Consider the following 18,024-nt stretch of genomic DNA (forward strand, 5'->3'; position numbering starts at 1 on the left):
ATAGACTCCACGGTTGCCTCTTCAGTCTTTGTGAAACCCTACATTTAAAAAACAGAAATAAGCCATTTATATCCAGCGGTAGTGACAGAACTGACACTTTACTTGATTCTAATCCTCTGAAAACGCTAACAATATGTTTTTGAGACTAATAAATTATTAAATTTGTTTGACCTACAGATGGTGTGTTGGCAGCCTAATCTTATTCTTTATAGAAAATGATCTTTATCTTACTTGATCTAACCAACAGTGATAGATATGAAGAATAATAATCATGACTATGGGATCCATCCCATCAATTTAATACACATATGTCTTTGTACAGTTTCTTCCTTTCATTGGTACTAATGTCTGAGATGTTTCCCAAGTAAAAGGAAAAGAATTAGGTGACTTCTAAGGTCCTTAATTAACATGATGTACCATGGCTTCTTTTCTAAAGTACCTTTGGATAAGCAAAAGCTACATCTTGTTCTACTAACATTCTACTACAAACCAGCATTTGCTTATCTATTCAAGAGAAAAATATATCAGTAATCAAGTATAAAAATCATAGAGAAATTAACTAAAAACATTTTGACTTGTATTTGGCATTGACATTTTACCAATTGTTGAAAAATTTACTAAGAATATTTTGAGGCTGTATTTTTTTTATTTTTTTTTATTTTTTATTTTTCGAGACAGGGTTTCTCCGTAGCTTTTGGTTCCTGTCCTGGAACTAGCTCTTGTAGTTCAGGCTGGCCTCGAACTCACAGAGATCCATCTGCCTCTGCCTCCCGAGTGCTGGGATTAAAGGCGTGCGCCACCACCGCCCGGCTGAGGCTGCATTTAACACTTAGATTTTTTTAAAAAAAATATTTAGTTTGCTGAGAACCTTGGGCAATGTATCTTGATTATACTCACTCCCTATTCCAGCTCTTCCCAGATCCATTCTTCATTTCTGTACACATCTAATCTTTTGTGCTCCTCCTTCCTTTTTTTATTTTTACAAACATTGAATCCAATCTATGCTGCTCACTTATTCTTGGATATGTGGTCTTCTACTTGAGCATCATCGACCTATCAGGGGGTCTCATTCTTAAAGAAAATTGACTCTCCCTCTCTTAACTGCCAATAGCTCCTTGTACAGGGGTAGAATTCCTTGCTAACTAACCTTCTGTCTACATGCTGGGATTTGGTCTGTCTTGAGCTTTCACAGGTATGCATCCTGTGAGTTCAGATAACAGCTTCCTGGTTATCCCCTACCTCTAACTCTTATAATCCCTCAGCCCCCTCTTCTACAATGATCTTGGAGCCTTAGGAGGAGAGGATGTTGTATAGTTGTCCCAATTAGGGATAGGCATTCTACAGTCTTTTATTCTCTGTACACTGCGTAGTTGTATGTCTCTCTATTAATAGCTATCTATGGAAAATAGAAGATTCTCTGCTGAAGGTTACAAGATGCATTAAGAAAACAAACCCAGTTAAAACTAAACAGAGAGTTCTCAAAATATGAAATACAAACAAATGAAATTTTAAAAAATTAGTATTCTTAGTTATCAGGAAAATGCAAGTTAAAACCACTTAGTGATTTCATCTTATCCCAGTCAGCATGGCCAATTTCAGAAAACTTAAATGAAAGCAGATACTTGCATGAATATGGGCAAAGAGGAACACTTATTCACTGTCTGTGGGTGTGAAGACTGGAGAAGCCACTGTGGAAATAATATGGAAATTGCTATGAAGGTTCCTCACAAAGAAGTAGATCACACATGACCCAGCTAAACTAATCTTGGATGTATATCCAAAGGACTCCATTTCATATTATAAAGATACATACTGCTCATCCATGTTTATTTCTTCTCTATTTACTATAGCCAAATATTAGGAAAAACATAATCTGAAGAATGAATAATGAACATGTGGTACATTTGCACAATAGAATATTATTTAGTGATTAAAAACAACCGTAACAACAAACAAACAAAACAAAAATCCTTGTCTGTCTAATAACACCAAGCTCCTCTTGTAGAGAGTAACAACATCTATCATAGTATCTGGGCATGATTTCTGTTTAGAAAGCACATGGTACTCAGAAGGGCTTTCAGAAGGCATCCAAATCAGAAGAAGTAGGATGGAGTAGAAAATCAAAGAGTTTTTGATTGTTGTCCTATCTCTGTCTCTGTTAGTGATGGGTGTGAGTATATTTGGTTTCTTCTCTCAGCTTGTTTCTGCATGTATAAAATAACAGAGAAGAGATACTCTGCATTCTCTAAACTACTACTGGCTTTGATTGCTGTCTCCATAAGGGAGGGCCTGAGAGTAGTTCAAGGTTTTATCTGACTCTGTTCTTCTGTGATCTTGCGCCTCTCTGGACTAGGTTGGAGGTTAAGTTCTCAATAATAACATTTTCTTTCTTTAGTTGAAGCAATCAGATGCGTTCCAGGTATTGTTCTCAGTAACACTGTGTCCAGGATTTCAGTTTGTTTGTCTGCTGCTGAGATAAGGCTGGAACATGTATCTGGCAAAATTCATGCAAATGTAGAAGGAAGGGAGCAAGTACTGAGTTCTGTTCTCTTCCCACGCAAGCAGTTTTTGTAACAAATAGAAATTGCTTGCTCTATGGGTCAAGATGTACAGCTATTAAATTTGCCTTATCTTCTTAGAAAATCTTCTAGAATTCATATGGTTAGTCATGTAATTGTTGCCTATTAAGAACTCTTATTTTTCATCGCAGACTCTCTCCCAAGCATGCTCCAGATATTCCTGACGACAGCACTGATAACATCACTATTTTCACCAGAATCTTGGATCGACTTCTGGATGGCTATGATAACCGGCTGCGACCTGGGCTTGGAGGTCAGTTATTCTTTTAAAAGCCCTCTGCTAAGATATTGCCCCTTAAAAGAGTAATGAGGTGCCTTCTGTTGACCAAGGGACTTAGTGTGCAGTTTCTTCCCTCTGAGCATTAGAATTTCATTCTAATCCTTCACTTCAGCAAGTGACCTCACATCCAATTTTGTAGGATTTCATTAAATGAGACAAATACATTATACTATGGGCTATGTTGAATGGCAAATATGCAGGTGTACGTGTTTAATTCTTCCCAAACAATTTGATAGTCATTTATATTATGCTCTTTTATTGTTAAATACTTCATTATATAATTCCATAGAGCAAAGGAATTATTTTAAAAACAATACACATATAACTTAACCTAATACTCATTTCTAATTAGTGTTCCATATTCAAATTTCCTAATTATAACTAAATGTTCCTTATGGCAATCTCCCTTGATTTTGATCCATTCCAGGCTTGAAAATCATCGTGACCTTTTAACCTATAATCTGATAGTTACTTCTTTATGGTGCTGTTAAGGTGTTCTTTATTCATTTTTTGGAAATAAAAGCACAAGAGCTAATTGAATCTTTCTTGGGGAATTATTCAAGAAGGAGACACCGTGTGTGTGTGTGTGTGTGTGTGTGTGTGTGTGTGTGTGTTTCAATTTTTTTTATGAGTCAGGTCAATTTTATTTATCTATTACATCAACTTGCAGTCGGAAGGAAATGTAGTCATATGTCATAAATGGAGCTAGAGCGAGCACAAGGTCCCAGTCGTGAAGGCCAGTTGGTCACCTTTCCTCCCATCCACACAACAGCTTGGAAATCTACTTTAGCTCCATACTTCTTCTAAACTCTTTCCCCTGTAGGACTGTCTTTTCTCCCCATGTGAACAAAAGAGACATAAATTCACATCATAGAACATCCAGCAGCTTCATGAGGCGAGTGATGTGAATTTACTCTGGGAGACTTATTCCAAACCTATGAACACCTCATTTTTGATAAAGGAGCTAAAAGTATACAATGGAAGAAAGAAAGCATCTTCAACAAATGGTGCTGGCACAACTGGATGTCAACCTGTAGAAGAATGAAAATAGACCCATATCTACCACTGTGTTTTCAATTTTTAAATGTTAATGTCTACCAGGTTATGCACCCTAGAATCACCATGTTTCATCTTATACTTAATAGGTAACATATGGAGAAGTGTTAATATTGAGACTATTCCGCTCTTCTTCCAACTTGCATCCAATAGTTTTAACAACTATTAATTACTTTGCATAAATAGTGACAGTGATGGCTATAAATCCATTATTCCTATATATTTTAAGAGGGCATTATTCAAAGGCATCATGTGTATTCCCTTTAGTTAATTAGCTAATAACCTGTATAAATTTTCTTATCTTACTTGATACATTCGAAAACAATACTATTCATTTTGGTGACGAATTTTTCTCCCAATTTGCCATATTTGCTGACTCTAATCATTTCAGTTTGGCTTCTGTGTTATTTTGATATGTTTATTCCATGTTTTGAACAATTGCTTAGTAGAAGTCACGAATGATTCATTTCAGACTTATCTTGTGTTTTGCCTCAATCAGCCTACCAATCAATTACTTTTCTGAAATAGATATTTTGTAAGGAGTTATATTTAGAATCTAAATTCTGAGTGCTAGGTTTTTCTTGCTATAGCAGCATCATTGCTTCTGTTTCTGTGAACAGAACTTAGAAAATGGTAGCCATACATGTGTGCATCCACACACATGTGCATCAACACTATTTAGTTATAAATACTTGTATACACATAAGTACATAGGTATATATATATATATATATATATATATATATATATCAATGTAGATTTTTACGTGTAGTACATTTATATTGATAATACTAATCCCAGCTTAGAATAGTAGTTTTCATTGTTATATTTACTCAAACTTTCATTGAACCTTCAAACAATTTTTGGATTTGTTATACCTCTTCCATTGAAATATACATTTATTATATAAATTAAAAAATATATTTGCAGGGTTTTTGTTGTTTTTAAAATAAGTCTTTATGATAGTTATGTGATACAAATAATGCATTGGTATAGGACAGTACTAGAAGAAGAGACCTATCATACATTAATTGTATTTATTCTGGATGAGTGATTATGGGAAAGAACAAAGTTCCTGACAAACTAGTTTATAGAGTTAGAGAAGTAGGGCATTGGGGGAAGAACAGAATACCTTTTAGTTATGGTTTATGTACTGATATTTCATTTGTATTTTAATAAATAAAGCTTTCCTGAAGATCAGAGAACAAAACATCCACACTGTTCATCCTTACAGACCAGGCAGTGGTAGCACACACATTTAATCCCAGTAGCCACACTAGTCTACCATAGAAACTAGGTGGTAGTGGTACACACCTTTAATCCCAGCACTAGAGAGGAAGATAAGATGGGAGAAGATGGCTCTCAGATACAGTCTCATTCAGAGATTCCTGGAGGCAGAATTGCTCTTTCAGTCTGAGGATTTCTTAGAGGTAAGAGCTACCTAGTGGCTTTGCTGTTTTGCTTTTCTGATCTTCAGGTCAAACCTTAATATCTCTGAGCTTTTATTAGTTATGCTATAGGTTTATGTAATTCAGGAACAAACACCGGAGGGGAACTACTACTTTTGTTCTTTTGGACTTGTTGAAAAGAGAAGGTAGTATGAAAAGGAGGAAGAAGCTGCGTGGTGTAAGGAGATAACTTAAATCACAGAATTGTCCCCTGACCTTGAAACACATACTGTATAATGTGTGCTTCCACTCACAAAATATATAACTTCATGTTGAAAGTAAATGTCAAAATTATGAGATGAGACATTTACTCTGGCTAAATTGAAAATATAGGGACCAGATTTATTTTCTCATCTTACACAGTGATTGGGAAGTGAACAAACACATGGAGTAATGTTCTTCAGAAACTGAAAAAAGGTAGCATGTGACAGCGATCATTAAAACGCAGAAAACAAAGTGAACTTCCCAACTGTAGCTGCTGACTGCCCAGCAACCCTAATAATGACATGACAAAGTGGAAAGACAGGAGAAACTGAGGATACTAGCGTTGAGAGTAACTTATGTTTCTGCTAACCACAGCAGAAAAGGTTTTTACTACATGAAGTATGAGGTAGGATTTTTCTGAAGGATAGAATCTCAGTGAGACTCAAGGATATTCTAAGACTAAAAGCTGATCTAATCATACATGCCAAAGCTTAAAGTTAAGCTTCAAAAGAATAAAAAAGGTCAAACTGTTTCCACATTACTTAACATTGATACCATAACAAATGTCAAGAGTATCTGTGTTTATAACAAAAAAATGTAATAGCCAACAAAGAAGACTTAACAATGGCTAATGTGCAGTCAAAAATTGTTGAGTAAAGAAAAAAGTTAGTGCACATCATGTAAATATTTATGTAAATGTAACTGGTGAAAAATAGCAGATGAAGAGTACTGAAACACTTCTTATATTTGCATTGAATACATTCAAATTAAACATCTAGATATAGAAATACAACACATATAACAAAAAATGCTAACAGAAGATCAGACATGAAGAGTAGAATAATAATATTTGAGACAGAAATAGTAACTACCAAATATGAAACATGGTGGGGGTTAAGATACCCCTAAACAAACAAAATAGAGCATCAGTTTACTGTGGAATTGCTTTAGATATTCCAATAGAAGTATAATAGGATTCTCTGAAGGAGACATAAATTGAATTTAAAGAAAAACTGGTTTAAATATTTTGAATTAGTTGAAATTATAGTCTAACATAGTGAGAAAAAATCTTATCAAATTCTAAAGACAAGGAAATTCAAAGAAAATTTCACTGAGAAATGCAAACAAATTGCTTAGAGCCAGTGACAGAGAAAACCTTAAAAAGAAATCTTTTGTCACAAACCCAAAGCCAAAGTTTGACCAAATGATCATTGAGTGAAACCTCCAAATCTGTGTGACAAGCTTAATATTGGTTAATTGCACGTGTTTGTTAAAGTAACATGTAGTTGTAGGAGCAGCGGGCTGCGTCCCCGGCACCCGGCCGCCCCCACGGCTAGCTTTACCCGAAATAATTACACGGAAACTGTATTCTTTTAAACACCACTTGGCCCATTTCTATCTAGCCTCTTCTAGGCTAGCTCTCACACCTGGACTAGCCATTTCATAATGCTAAAGGGGTTCATTCAGCAAGAAATATGATAAAGTAAAAGACTCATGAGCCAATATCCGAGCTTGGGGATAAGCGAAGAAAAACTAAAAGAGAAAGGAGAAAGAACTACAATTCAAATTTCAACACTGTTTTCTCCAACAAAACACAGAAAATAAATATAAGCCCCAGAAAATGTTCACATATTAACAACCCATTTGACTTAAATGCCCTTGTAATCAGCAACAACAGAATGATAGCCGTTGCAAGTTTCCTGGTAATATTTACCAAGACAGATAATATTCTGGTTTATAAAATGAAAAGAATGTTGATCTGATGATTTTATTTTGTGCTTATAATTCCAGCACTCAGGAAGCTGATACAAGAGAATAGTGAGCTCAAGACCACCTTGGGGTACAATGTAACTTTGGAACTAATTTAAGATACATAGAAAGCTTGAAACCAGCCTAGGATACATCCTAAAATAAAAACATAAAACACACATATTCCTCTCTCTCTTTCTCTCTCTCTGTATACCAGATGACAATCCTCAGGAACATCACACATCTTTTGCTGGCATGGAGCTCACTAATTAGACTAGAATGACTGATCAGCAAGACCCAGGGAACTGTCTCTGTCTTCCCAGCATAGAAATTACAAGCTCACCCCAACTGTGCAACAATTTTTTACCTGGATCGTGGGGCTTGAATTCAGGCCCTCATGCTTGGGAGGCAAGTGTTGGCAAGTGTTTTCTTGACAAATCTCCCCCTAGTTCCAAGACTGAAGCACAAGTAATAAAAACTCAGGGTCAGAAATTGGAGGTCAACTTGAATATCTGAAAAGCAAAACAGCCGTCCACTGGCTCATACCTCAACCTCAGTCTGATATGGTGAATCTGCCTCCTGGAATCTCAGAATGAGACTGTCTGTTGAAAACTGTTTCTTCCAATTTTATAATCTTCTTTAGGGCTGGGATTAAAGGTGTGAGCCACCATCATTAAAGGCACGCACCGTCCAGTTTCTATGTCAACTAATATTGCTACTGGGATTAAAGGTGTCTGTCATTATGGCTACTAAGATTAAAGGTGCGTGTTATCATAATCTGGTCTGTAAGGATGACCAGTGGGATTGTTTTAGTCTTGGATCTTCACGCAGTCTTTATTTGTTCAAATACAATTAAAGTGCACTATATAAGGCCTAGTCTCTTTTAGTCCAGGTTGACTATCACTGCAGAAGTGAAATTCACAACGTACAATGCTTATTCTTTAGCCAAATGCAACTGAATCAGAATACAATAATATGAATGTATTATCATAATCTGTAACTAGATAGGAACCAAACAGCATTCTATATGTTCAACCTGACTCACAAAAATAGCTGAAAGGACAAATTTAAACATATTCCATTGAAAGAAATAAAAAATGATATAAAACAGTACTAAGAGGATACATGCATTAGAAAATTATTTGAAATCAATGTTTCAACCCTTCACCTTTAGTAGGTAGAACAAGCAAGTACTGAATTATTAAATATTAACAAAAATAATAAACATACAAAGTAGAATATACATTTTAAATATTCTTTCAGTTCTTTGAGAATTTTCTACAATGTGTTTTTATTGTGTTTACCTCCCTCCACCAAATCCTCCTGGATATAACCTCCTTTCACAGACACCCAACTCTGTGTCCTTGGTTTCTATGAACACCACATCCAATTTGGGTATCCATATGTTCTTAGATGTGTGTCCTTCAACTAGAGTATGATCAACATACCAGGGATTACATCCTTGAAGAAACTCAACTCTGCCTCTTCCACCAGCTGTTAGCTGCCAACATTTCCTCAGTTAGGTTGGAACTTTATGCCTAACACTTCTCTCTGTGCTGAGACTTTGTCTGGCTTGAGGTTACACAGGTCTTGTGCAGGCTGTCCCAATCACTGTGAGTGTATGTGTGTAGCTGTCCTGCTGTGTCCAGAAAATACTATTTTGTCCAACACGTCTGGCCCTTACACTCTTTGTCTTCCCCCTTCCATGATTGTCCCTGAATCTTAGGAAGTGATGATGTTTTATAGATGTTCCATTTAAGGCTGATCATTCTGAACCCTCTTTTTTTCTGCACTTAGTCCAGTTGTGGGTCTCTGTGTTAATGACTATCTAATGCAAATAGGAGCTTCTCTGATGAGGGTTGATACACTTTTTTATCTGTTACTATAATGATAAATCATTAGAGTTGGTTTAATACTATGTCCATTTAGCAAAATAGAGACCGTGACCTGTCTAGCCATATGTTCTTTGCCCAATAATGATTCCAGGTATGGAATTCATTTTGTACGTTAGGACTTAAAAATCCATTCATAACATGGTTTCTTTCTTCCATGACATTTGCACCACTATTTTACAGTGGGCATGTCTTTTCTTAGGCTAGTCATTATTGTAGCTTACAAGGTTTACAGCTAGGTAAGACCAATGGTTACTTCTCTCCTCCAGTAGTGTGCATAGCACCTTGCAGCACTGTGAATGCTAGCTAAAGGTAGGGGTGAAGCTTTCAACTGAGTATCAGCTTGATTGTTCTTAGGTTCTATGACTCCTATGTGATGTCTTCAGCAATAGGGTATTAGTGTCAAGTTCAGCAGGGTAACTAAGAACATTGATAATAGTTTTTAATGTTTGGAGAGCTGTGGAATCTCACTGGTTAACAAGAATAAAACAGGGCTTGCCATGCCTAGTTGGGGCACTGTTGATTCATTATAATTGGGTGATTTGGGAGTATTTTGGTGTTTCAATTGTTTCGATTATTTGTGTAGTCTGGTATTAGGTTCCTTTATGAGGTATATGTACCAAAGATTTTCTCCTTTTCTCTATCCTGCCTCTTTCTATGTCCTATAAATGTTTACATTGGAATTTTCCTAGTAATTTTGTACCTTCAAGTCTTGGAAGTCCTTAACTTCTTAAGGACTTTGAGTTGTATTTTAGAACTACTCATAATTATTGATCCAATTTCATTCCTGGTATCTAATTTTCCCAGCATCATTTAATGAAAATACTGCCTTTGTTCTAGTGTGGATCCACAGCACTTGTTTGTTTTTTTTTTTTTTTTACAATAGAATTATTTTTATTTTTATTAAAAATTTCCACCTCCTCCCATTTTCCTTCCCCCCTCCCTCTTCAGTCTAATGAGCAGTCAGGATTCCCTGCCCTGTGGGAAGTCCAAGGTCCTCCCCCCTCCATCCAGGTCTAGGAAGGTGAGCATCCAAACAGGCTAGGCTCCCACAAAGCCAGTACATGAAGTAGGATCAAAACCCAGTGCCATTGTCCTTGGCTTCTCAGTCAGCCCTCCTTGTCAGCCACATTCAGAGAGTCCGGTTTGATCACATGCTTATTCAGTCCCAGTCCAGCTGGCCTTGGTGAGCTCCCAATAGATCAGTTCCACTGTCTCAGTGGGTGGGTGCATCCCTCGCGGTCCTGACTTCCTTGCTCGTATTCTCCCTCCTTCCACTCCTCATTGGGACCTTGGGAGCTCAGTCCAGTGCTCCAATGTGGGCCTCTGTCTCTATCTCCATCCATCGCCAGATGAAGGTTCTATGGTGATATGCAATATATTCATTGGTATGGCTATAGGATAGGGCCATTTCAGGCTCCCTCTCCTCAGCTGCCCAAGGATCTAGCTGGGACATCTCTATGGACACCTGGGTACACCTCTAGAGTCAAGTCTCTTGCCAACCCTAAAATGGCTTACTTAATTAAGATATATTCTTCCTGCTGATTCACAGCACTTGTATGTCAAATCATTTGGCTATACTTGCATGTGTTTAGTACAACACTTTGTCTTCTGTCTGTGTTTATTTTATGTCAGTGCATGTTTTTTGTTTTGTTTGTTGTTGTTTTGCATTGGTTTTATGCTGTTTTGATACCATAGCTTTGTAGTATACTTTAGAGTTTGGTAGTACAATACTTCTTGCTTTGTTCATTTTACACGGAATTGCTTGCGTACTTCCTAGGATGTTATGAGCATTAAATGGATTTTAGGGTTATTGTAGTTCTTTCCGACATTTAGTTGATATTTTCATAAGGTATGCATTCACCTTGCAGAAGATTTTGGGTGTATGTGATTCTTTCAATCTATGAAAATTGGATTGCTTCTACTTTTGTGTTCTTTTCAATTTCTTCCATCAATTTTTTTTGTAGTTTTTCACTGTAGTAATTCTTCGCCTCTTTGGTTTAATCTATTTGTAGGCATCTGAATTTTGTAGCTGTTAAAAACTGGAATTTCTCTATTACTTGTTCAGTCACTTGTAAGCCACTATTGGCTTATAGCAATGCTTTTGCTGTCATGCTGACTATAGTTGCATTTTTGATTTTTCTTCATATAAGAACATGTCACAAGCTGTGACAATTTGAATTTGAATTTCTCATTTCCAACTGCTTGTCCCTCATTTCTTTTTCTTTCCTAATTGCTCTGTCAAGGACTTTCAGTAGTATATTAAATAAAATTGATAGAAGTAGCAATCTTTAGCTTATTCCAGATATTAAGGAGGAAGCTTTCAGTTTCCCATAATTCAGCATCATGGTAAAGCAGGCTTTTTTGTTTTAATACAGACTTTATTATGTTGAATTCATTTCATACTATGCTCATTTTTCACAGTTTTTAAAATTAGTTATGGTAAATTTAATCAAACCCATTTTTTTGTATCTATCAAGATCTTTGATTTTCAGACAAGATGTCACTATGGGTCTCTACCAGTCGTGGAACTCACTCTGTAGTCCAGACTGGCCTTGAACTCATAGGGATCTGCCTACTTTTGCTTCCTGTGTGCTAGGATTAAAGGTACATGTCATCATGCTTGGCCAATCTTTTAAGTAGTGCTTTCTTTTAGACTCCATGAGTTATTATGTTTTGGTGACTACAAAAGAACATCACTCTGCTACTCTAATCTGAAGTTTCTCTTTGCAGCTTTTTAATGAGGGTATTTTACAAAGCTGAATCCATCTGGAAGAAGAATTAGAGTGCATCTGTGACTCTGCGTTGTCTCTGTGGCAAACAGATCCCTTATTGAAAGTGTTTGCTAGGGAATTGGAGAAACAATTGGGATTCCTTTGAGACATATTATTCCCTGGCTCCTAAAATGAATCTTCTTTATAATATTAAAAAGAAAACCTTCTTGAAACTAGTTTCTGGAAATTATAATATAGTGTCCCCTGGAGAGACCGAATTAGAAACCTGGGTGTTTCTATGAGTTCAGTTCACTGCTTTTAAAAAATTTAATTAGCTGTTCTTGAAAATTTTAACTTCACTGGTCTTATTGGGTTCTTGCCCCCACTGAAATTTCTTTGATGTGAGGCATTCACAACACTTACATGAAGGATCCAAGTATTCCAAGATTTGTATGATTTTTAAGGAAAACATTTCCCACTGACATTATATTGCTGAACTACTGGGATGGATGGTGATTGTTAGACAAACCTCACCACTAGTATTGAATATAATAATCTGATTGGTTAAAAAGTTATTTTCTTTATTCAATGAATTATGCAACACCTAATTTTGACAAAATACACTCCTTCATCAGTTAATCTTAACTGTAAGTATCATTGCTAGGAGCAAAAGACTAAACAAATAATGTAATGTTAAGAATTAAAGGCATATGTTAGAATATTACAACAAACTTTTCTAATACAGATTTCACCAGTTACCCTTTTCGCAGGCCAACAGCTTCTCCTCTCCCCTGATGACAGTACTTAACTAAGAAAATACTTTTCAAAAATTGTTGAGGGTCTGGGGAAGATAACTCAACTCGTAAAGTGCTTGCTGTACTAGCATGAGGAACTAAGTTTGATCCTTTAGAACCCACATATAAATCCGGACATACATTGAAGTTATGTATTCCCAGTGCTGATGGGGCAGAGACAAGAGAAACCCTGGCTGAATTGGCAAGTGTGGGGTTCACTTAGAAAGACATTTGATGTTGACTTTTGGCCTTCTCATGCAAGTACATGTTCTGGCTACAATATTTCTCCTAATTGTCCTTTTCCTGGTTTCTCTAGCCAGTCTAGAGTGTAGCCTAATTTCCTAGAAACCTTTTCATTTCTGTTACGTTTTCTTTCAGCAAGATCTTCAGTGTTTTGTGAATATACTTAAAATTTTCCATACTTTAGTGCAAGGTAAGTAAATTCGTTTGGGGGAGCAATTTAATATTTTCTGTTCTTGGTCCTGAGAACATTATTGAAGCCACAGCTGAGTGTTAAACAGTAGCACATTATTGTCTGAGAGGTGTCTTCATTATTCTAGTTATGAGGTCTTGATTTTAGCAGTGTTAGAAGTAGGCCAGATGTTATCAGCTTATGGGTTGGGCCAGAATAAAAGCCATTTGGAGCTACAGATTTATATGGGTACTGGAGTCTCAATCTCATGGGTGAAGGCTGGGAGGACAAAGGGGACACTCATCTCCAAGCCAGCTTGAGTTTCAGCAAGAGGTAGCACTGACTAGTGTGAGACATGCTGCCATCCTGTTCTAGTGCGGAAATAGCCTGTGAAATGAGACATGGAGCCAGGCAGTTCCTGTCACTACAAGTCTGGAATGGTCTTTGTCTCGCTGAGCTAGGAGGAGAGTAGGCAGAAATAGCTCTTGTTTTAAGCATTATGGGTTCTTGCTTTCTTCTCTAAATTTTAGTGGATTTTCTTTAACACATATATTTTTTTCTCATTTTCTGTATGCCATTAGGACCATTTCCAGAAACTTCAAGTGGTATTTAAAAATAAATATGCATTTCCTTGGCAGTAGGTTTGGAGAGCCACTAGTGCTCTTGCACCAGAAGTCAAATTTGAGTAGTTTTTCATAGATCTCATCAGATTATACATATAGATTAATTTTGTCCTGTGAAAAGGCAATTTCCATGCTTCCTGTGCTTGGATTCTCACTTTCTTGATTCATCACTACTGCCTAGATTTTATATACAATGGTAAATAGTAGATAAGTAAGCAAATAAGATGAGATTCCATTGTCTAGTTGCTGTTCTTGTGGAAAGAACTTCTGGTCTTCTACCTTTACTATGGTATTCAGTGAATGTTTTTACTAGTTTCAGTTTTTCAATTTCATAACATCTTAAATCTTCTTTCCCTTTACCCCCCCAATCATTTGTTAATGTTTTTTGTTGTTGTTTTGTTTTGTTTTGCTTAGAGCAACAGCCCTTTGTAACAGCTGTGTGTAATAGCCCTGGCTGTCCTGGAGCTCTTCTGTAGACCAGGCTGGCTTTGTACTCACTGAGATCCACCTGCCTCTGCCCTGAGTTCTAGGATCACAGGCATGCACCCCTATGTCTGACATTTATTATGCTTTTTAAGGAATGATTTTTCATACATAGATCAGTCTACATGGGAAGTAGAAAAAGACATGATCTCCTGAGTAAATTGGGAGCAAGGAGACCTTGGGGGAGGGTTGAAGTGGGGAGGGCAGAGGCAGAGAGGGGAGCAGAGAAAAATGTATAGCTCAATAAAAATCAGAAAGGAAATGATTTTTCTCTCATCCCTCAGTTTACTCCTTGGGTATCTCAACATCTGCTAGGACAATTAATCTAAAAACTGGACTACTGAGAGATGATTTAAAATGCTAAATCATTAAACCATGTATAGAATAGACCATCACATCTGTACCTCGGCTCTAATTCTAGAATATATCATGCATCACATCAAGGTAATTTCCACAATTATTTTGGTGAGACAGGGTTTCTCTGTTTAGGCTAGCTGTTTTATGACATGCTTTGTAGACCAGGCAGATCTTGAACTCAGAGACCTACCTGCCTCTGCTTCTGAGTGTTGGGAATTAAACTATATGCCAGTACCGCCCAGCAACATCTTCTCTAAATATTTTAATGTGAGTGTTATAGTTTTTCAAATTCCTTTTTATGTGTAATTTATATACTTTTTCTTGTTAGTTGCTTTCAAATGTTTAAGTCAACCTTCCTTTTCATAATAAATAATTCTACAATGTATGGTAGGGTTAATTTGTGGTGATATAAGTCCTTCAGTTTTTTCATATTTTCAGAGTTGTTTAGCTATTAATAGCCCTTTGCACTTCTAGATAAATTTTAGAAACAACTTATAATAATATCCTGAAAAACCGTCTACAGTGATTGACATTTTGTTGAGTATATAGGCCATACTGGAAATTTTTCTTTGTATCTTTCTAAAGTTCATTGATATGCAATATTCCTACATCTGTTTTGTCCTTTCACTTCTTTCAATAATATTTCAGTGTTATCAGCTTTGAAAGTCTTCATTATTTTTTTGTGATATTAATGTATTGTTTTCATTTTTGGGACATTTAGAAATTTGTATTAGTTTATCGTTTTCTTTTTTTAATTTTAATTTTTATTTTATTTTTTTTTATTTTTAAGCCTTCTCAGGCTTTTTTTTTATTGAGAAAAGGAGAAAAAAAAAACAAGTTTCCACCTCCTCCCAGCCTCCCATTTCTCTCCCCCTCCTCCCACCCTTCTTCCCCTCCTCCCACCCTTCTCCCCCTCCCCCCACTCCTTTCCCCCTCCCTCTCCAGTCCAAAGAGCAGTCAGGGTTCCCTGCCCTGTGGTAAGTCCTAGGTCCTCCCCCCTCCGTCCATATCTAGGAAGGTGAACATCCAAACTGGCTAGGCTCCCACAAAGCCAGCACATTAAGTAGGATCAAAACCCCGTGCCATTGTCCTTGGCTTCTCATCAGCCCTCATTGTTCGCCATGTTCAAAGAGTCCAGGTTTATCCCATGCTTTTTCAGTCCCAGTCCAGCTGGCCTTGGTGAGCTCCCAGTAGATCAGCTCCACTGTCTCAGTGGGTGGGTGCACCCCTCTTGGTCCCGACTTCTTTGCTCATGTTCTCCCTCCTTCCACTCCTCATTGGGACCTTGGGAGCTCAGTCCAATGCTCCAGTGTGGGTCTCTGTCTCTATCTCCATCCATCACCAGATGAAGGTTCTATGATGATATGCAAGATATTCGTCAGTATTGCTCTAGGATAGGGTCATTTCAGGTTTCCTATCCTCAGCTGCCCAAGGAACTAACTGGGGACCTCAGCTTGGGCACCTGGGAGCCCCTCTAGGGTCAAGTCTCTTGCCCACCCTAAAGTGGCTCCCTTAACTAAGAATTGTGGTTCCGTGATCCCCTATCCAACCTTCCTTTATCCCAATCCTCCTGTTTCCCCAAGTCCCCCCCCTCCTTCCCTTCTACCTTTTCTCTCCCCATCTCCCCTTACCCCCATCCCACCCCACCCCCAAGATCCCAATTTTCTCCCCGGCAATTTTGTCTACTTCCCTTAGCCAAGAGGATAACTATATGTTTTTCCTTGAGTTCACCTTCTTACTTAGCTTCTTTAGGTTCACCTATTGTATTTAATTTTTTATTTTTACTTAAAAATTTCCACCTTCTCCCCTCCTCCCATTTCCCTCCCCTTCCCCCCATCCCCTTCCCCAGTCCTCTCCAGTTCAAAGAGCAGTCAAGGGTTCCCTGCCCTGTGGGAAGTCCAAGGTTCTTCCCCCTCCATCCAGGTCTAGGAAGGTGAGCATCCAAACAGGCTAGGCTCCCACAAAGCGAGTACATGCAGTAGGATCAAAACCCAGTGCCATTGTCCTTGGCTTCTCAGTCAGCCCTCCTTGTCAGCCACATTCAGAGAGTCCGGTTTGATTACATGCTTATTCAGTCCCAGTCCAGCTGGCCTTGGTGAGCTCCCAATAGATCAGCCCCACCGTCTCAGTGGGTGGGTGCACCCCTGGCAGTCCTGACTTCCTTGCTCATGTCCTCCCTCCTCCTGCTCCTCATTTGGACCTTGGGAGCTCAGTCCAGTGCTCCAATGTGGGTCTCTGACTCTATCTCCATCCATTGCCAGATGAAGGTTCTATGGTGATATGCAAGATATTCATCAGTATGGCTATAGGATAGGGCCATTTCAGTCTCTCTCTCCTCAGCTGCCCAAGGATCTAGCTGGGACATCTCCATGGACACCTGGGTACACCTCTAGAGTCAAGTCTCTTGCCAACCCTAAAATGGCTCCCTTAATTAAGATATCTACTTCCCTGCTCCCATATCCACCCTTCTCCATCCCAACTGTCCTATTCCCTCAAGCTCTCCCCATCCCCCCTTCTCACTTTTTTCTCCCCATCTCCCCTTAACCCCACCCCACCCCCATCCCCACCCCCAAGTTTCCAATTTTTGCCTGGCAATCTTGTCTTCTTCCAATACCCAGGAGGATAACTATATGCCTTTCTTTGGGTTCACATTCTTATTTAGCTTCTTTTGGATCATGGATTATAAGCTCAATGTCCCTTATTTATGACTAGAATCCACTTATGAGTGAGTACATACCATATTCATCTATTGGGGTCTGGATTACCTCACTCAGGATAATGTTTTCTATTTCCATCCATTTGCATGCAAAATTCAAGGAGTCGTTTTTTATCTGCTGAGTAATACTCTAATGCATACATATTCCATACTTTCTTTATCCATTCTTCCATTGAGGGGCATCTAGGTTGTTTCCAGGTTCCGGCTTTTACAAATAATGCTGCTATGAACATTATTGAACAAATACTTTTGTAGTATGATAGGGCATCTCTTGGGTATATTCCCAAGAGTGGTATTGCTGGATCCTGTGGTAGGTTGATTCCAAAGTTCCTACGAAACCGCCACACTGATATCCAAAGTGGCTGCACAAGTTTGCATTCCCACCAGCAATGGATGAGTGTTCCCCTTATTCCACATCCTCTCCAGCAAAGGCTATCATTGGTGTTTTTGATCGTTTTCTTTTAGAGGTTTTAAATGCAGAGTCACACAATCTGTAATTAGAGTATATATCTTCAAAGCAGCTCTGTTTTTTCTTCCAAATTCCATAGAAAGTCTCTTTAGTTTTCTGTCTTAATTTTGGCCAATCTCTTTCTGTCCCTTTAATTTATGATCTGTCAATCAATCTAAAGTTCAAAATTTCCAAGTGTCCAATCCATTATAGTTTTGTTACACCTGGGATCTTAGTATGGAATAGCTAACTGGTCTGAACGTTAAGTA

At 37.8% G+C, this 18,024-nt stretch overlaps 1 protein-coding gene across 1 annotated transcript in view; it reads left to right on the forward strand.

Annotated features, from left to right (window-relative positions):
- LOC121440443 (gamma-aminobutyric acid receptor subunit alpha-3-like) overlaps positions 1–18,024 on the forward strand; it is a 160,482-nt gene that overhangs the window by 27,551 nt on the left and 114,907 nt on the right. The window contains exon 3 of the mRNA XM_041641194.1: positions 2,711–2,832. Within this exon, the coding sequence (XP_041497128.1) occupies positions 2,711–2,832 (122 nt within the window). The remainder of the gene's footprint in view (positions 1–2,710; positions 2,833–18,024) is intronic.

Source organism: Microtus oregoni, unplaced genomic scaffold (genome assembly GCF_018167655.1).
Source record: "Microtus oregoni isolate MIOR12 unplaced genomic scaffold, Mior012 000067F_ref0000223, whole genome shotgun sequence".
NCBI classification, from domain to species: Eukaryota; Metazoa; Chordata; class Mammalia; order Rodentia; family Cricetidae; genus Microtus; species Microtus oregoni.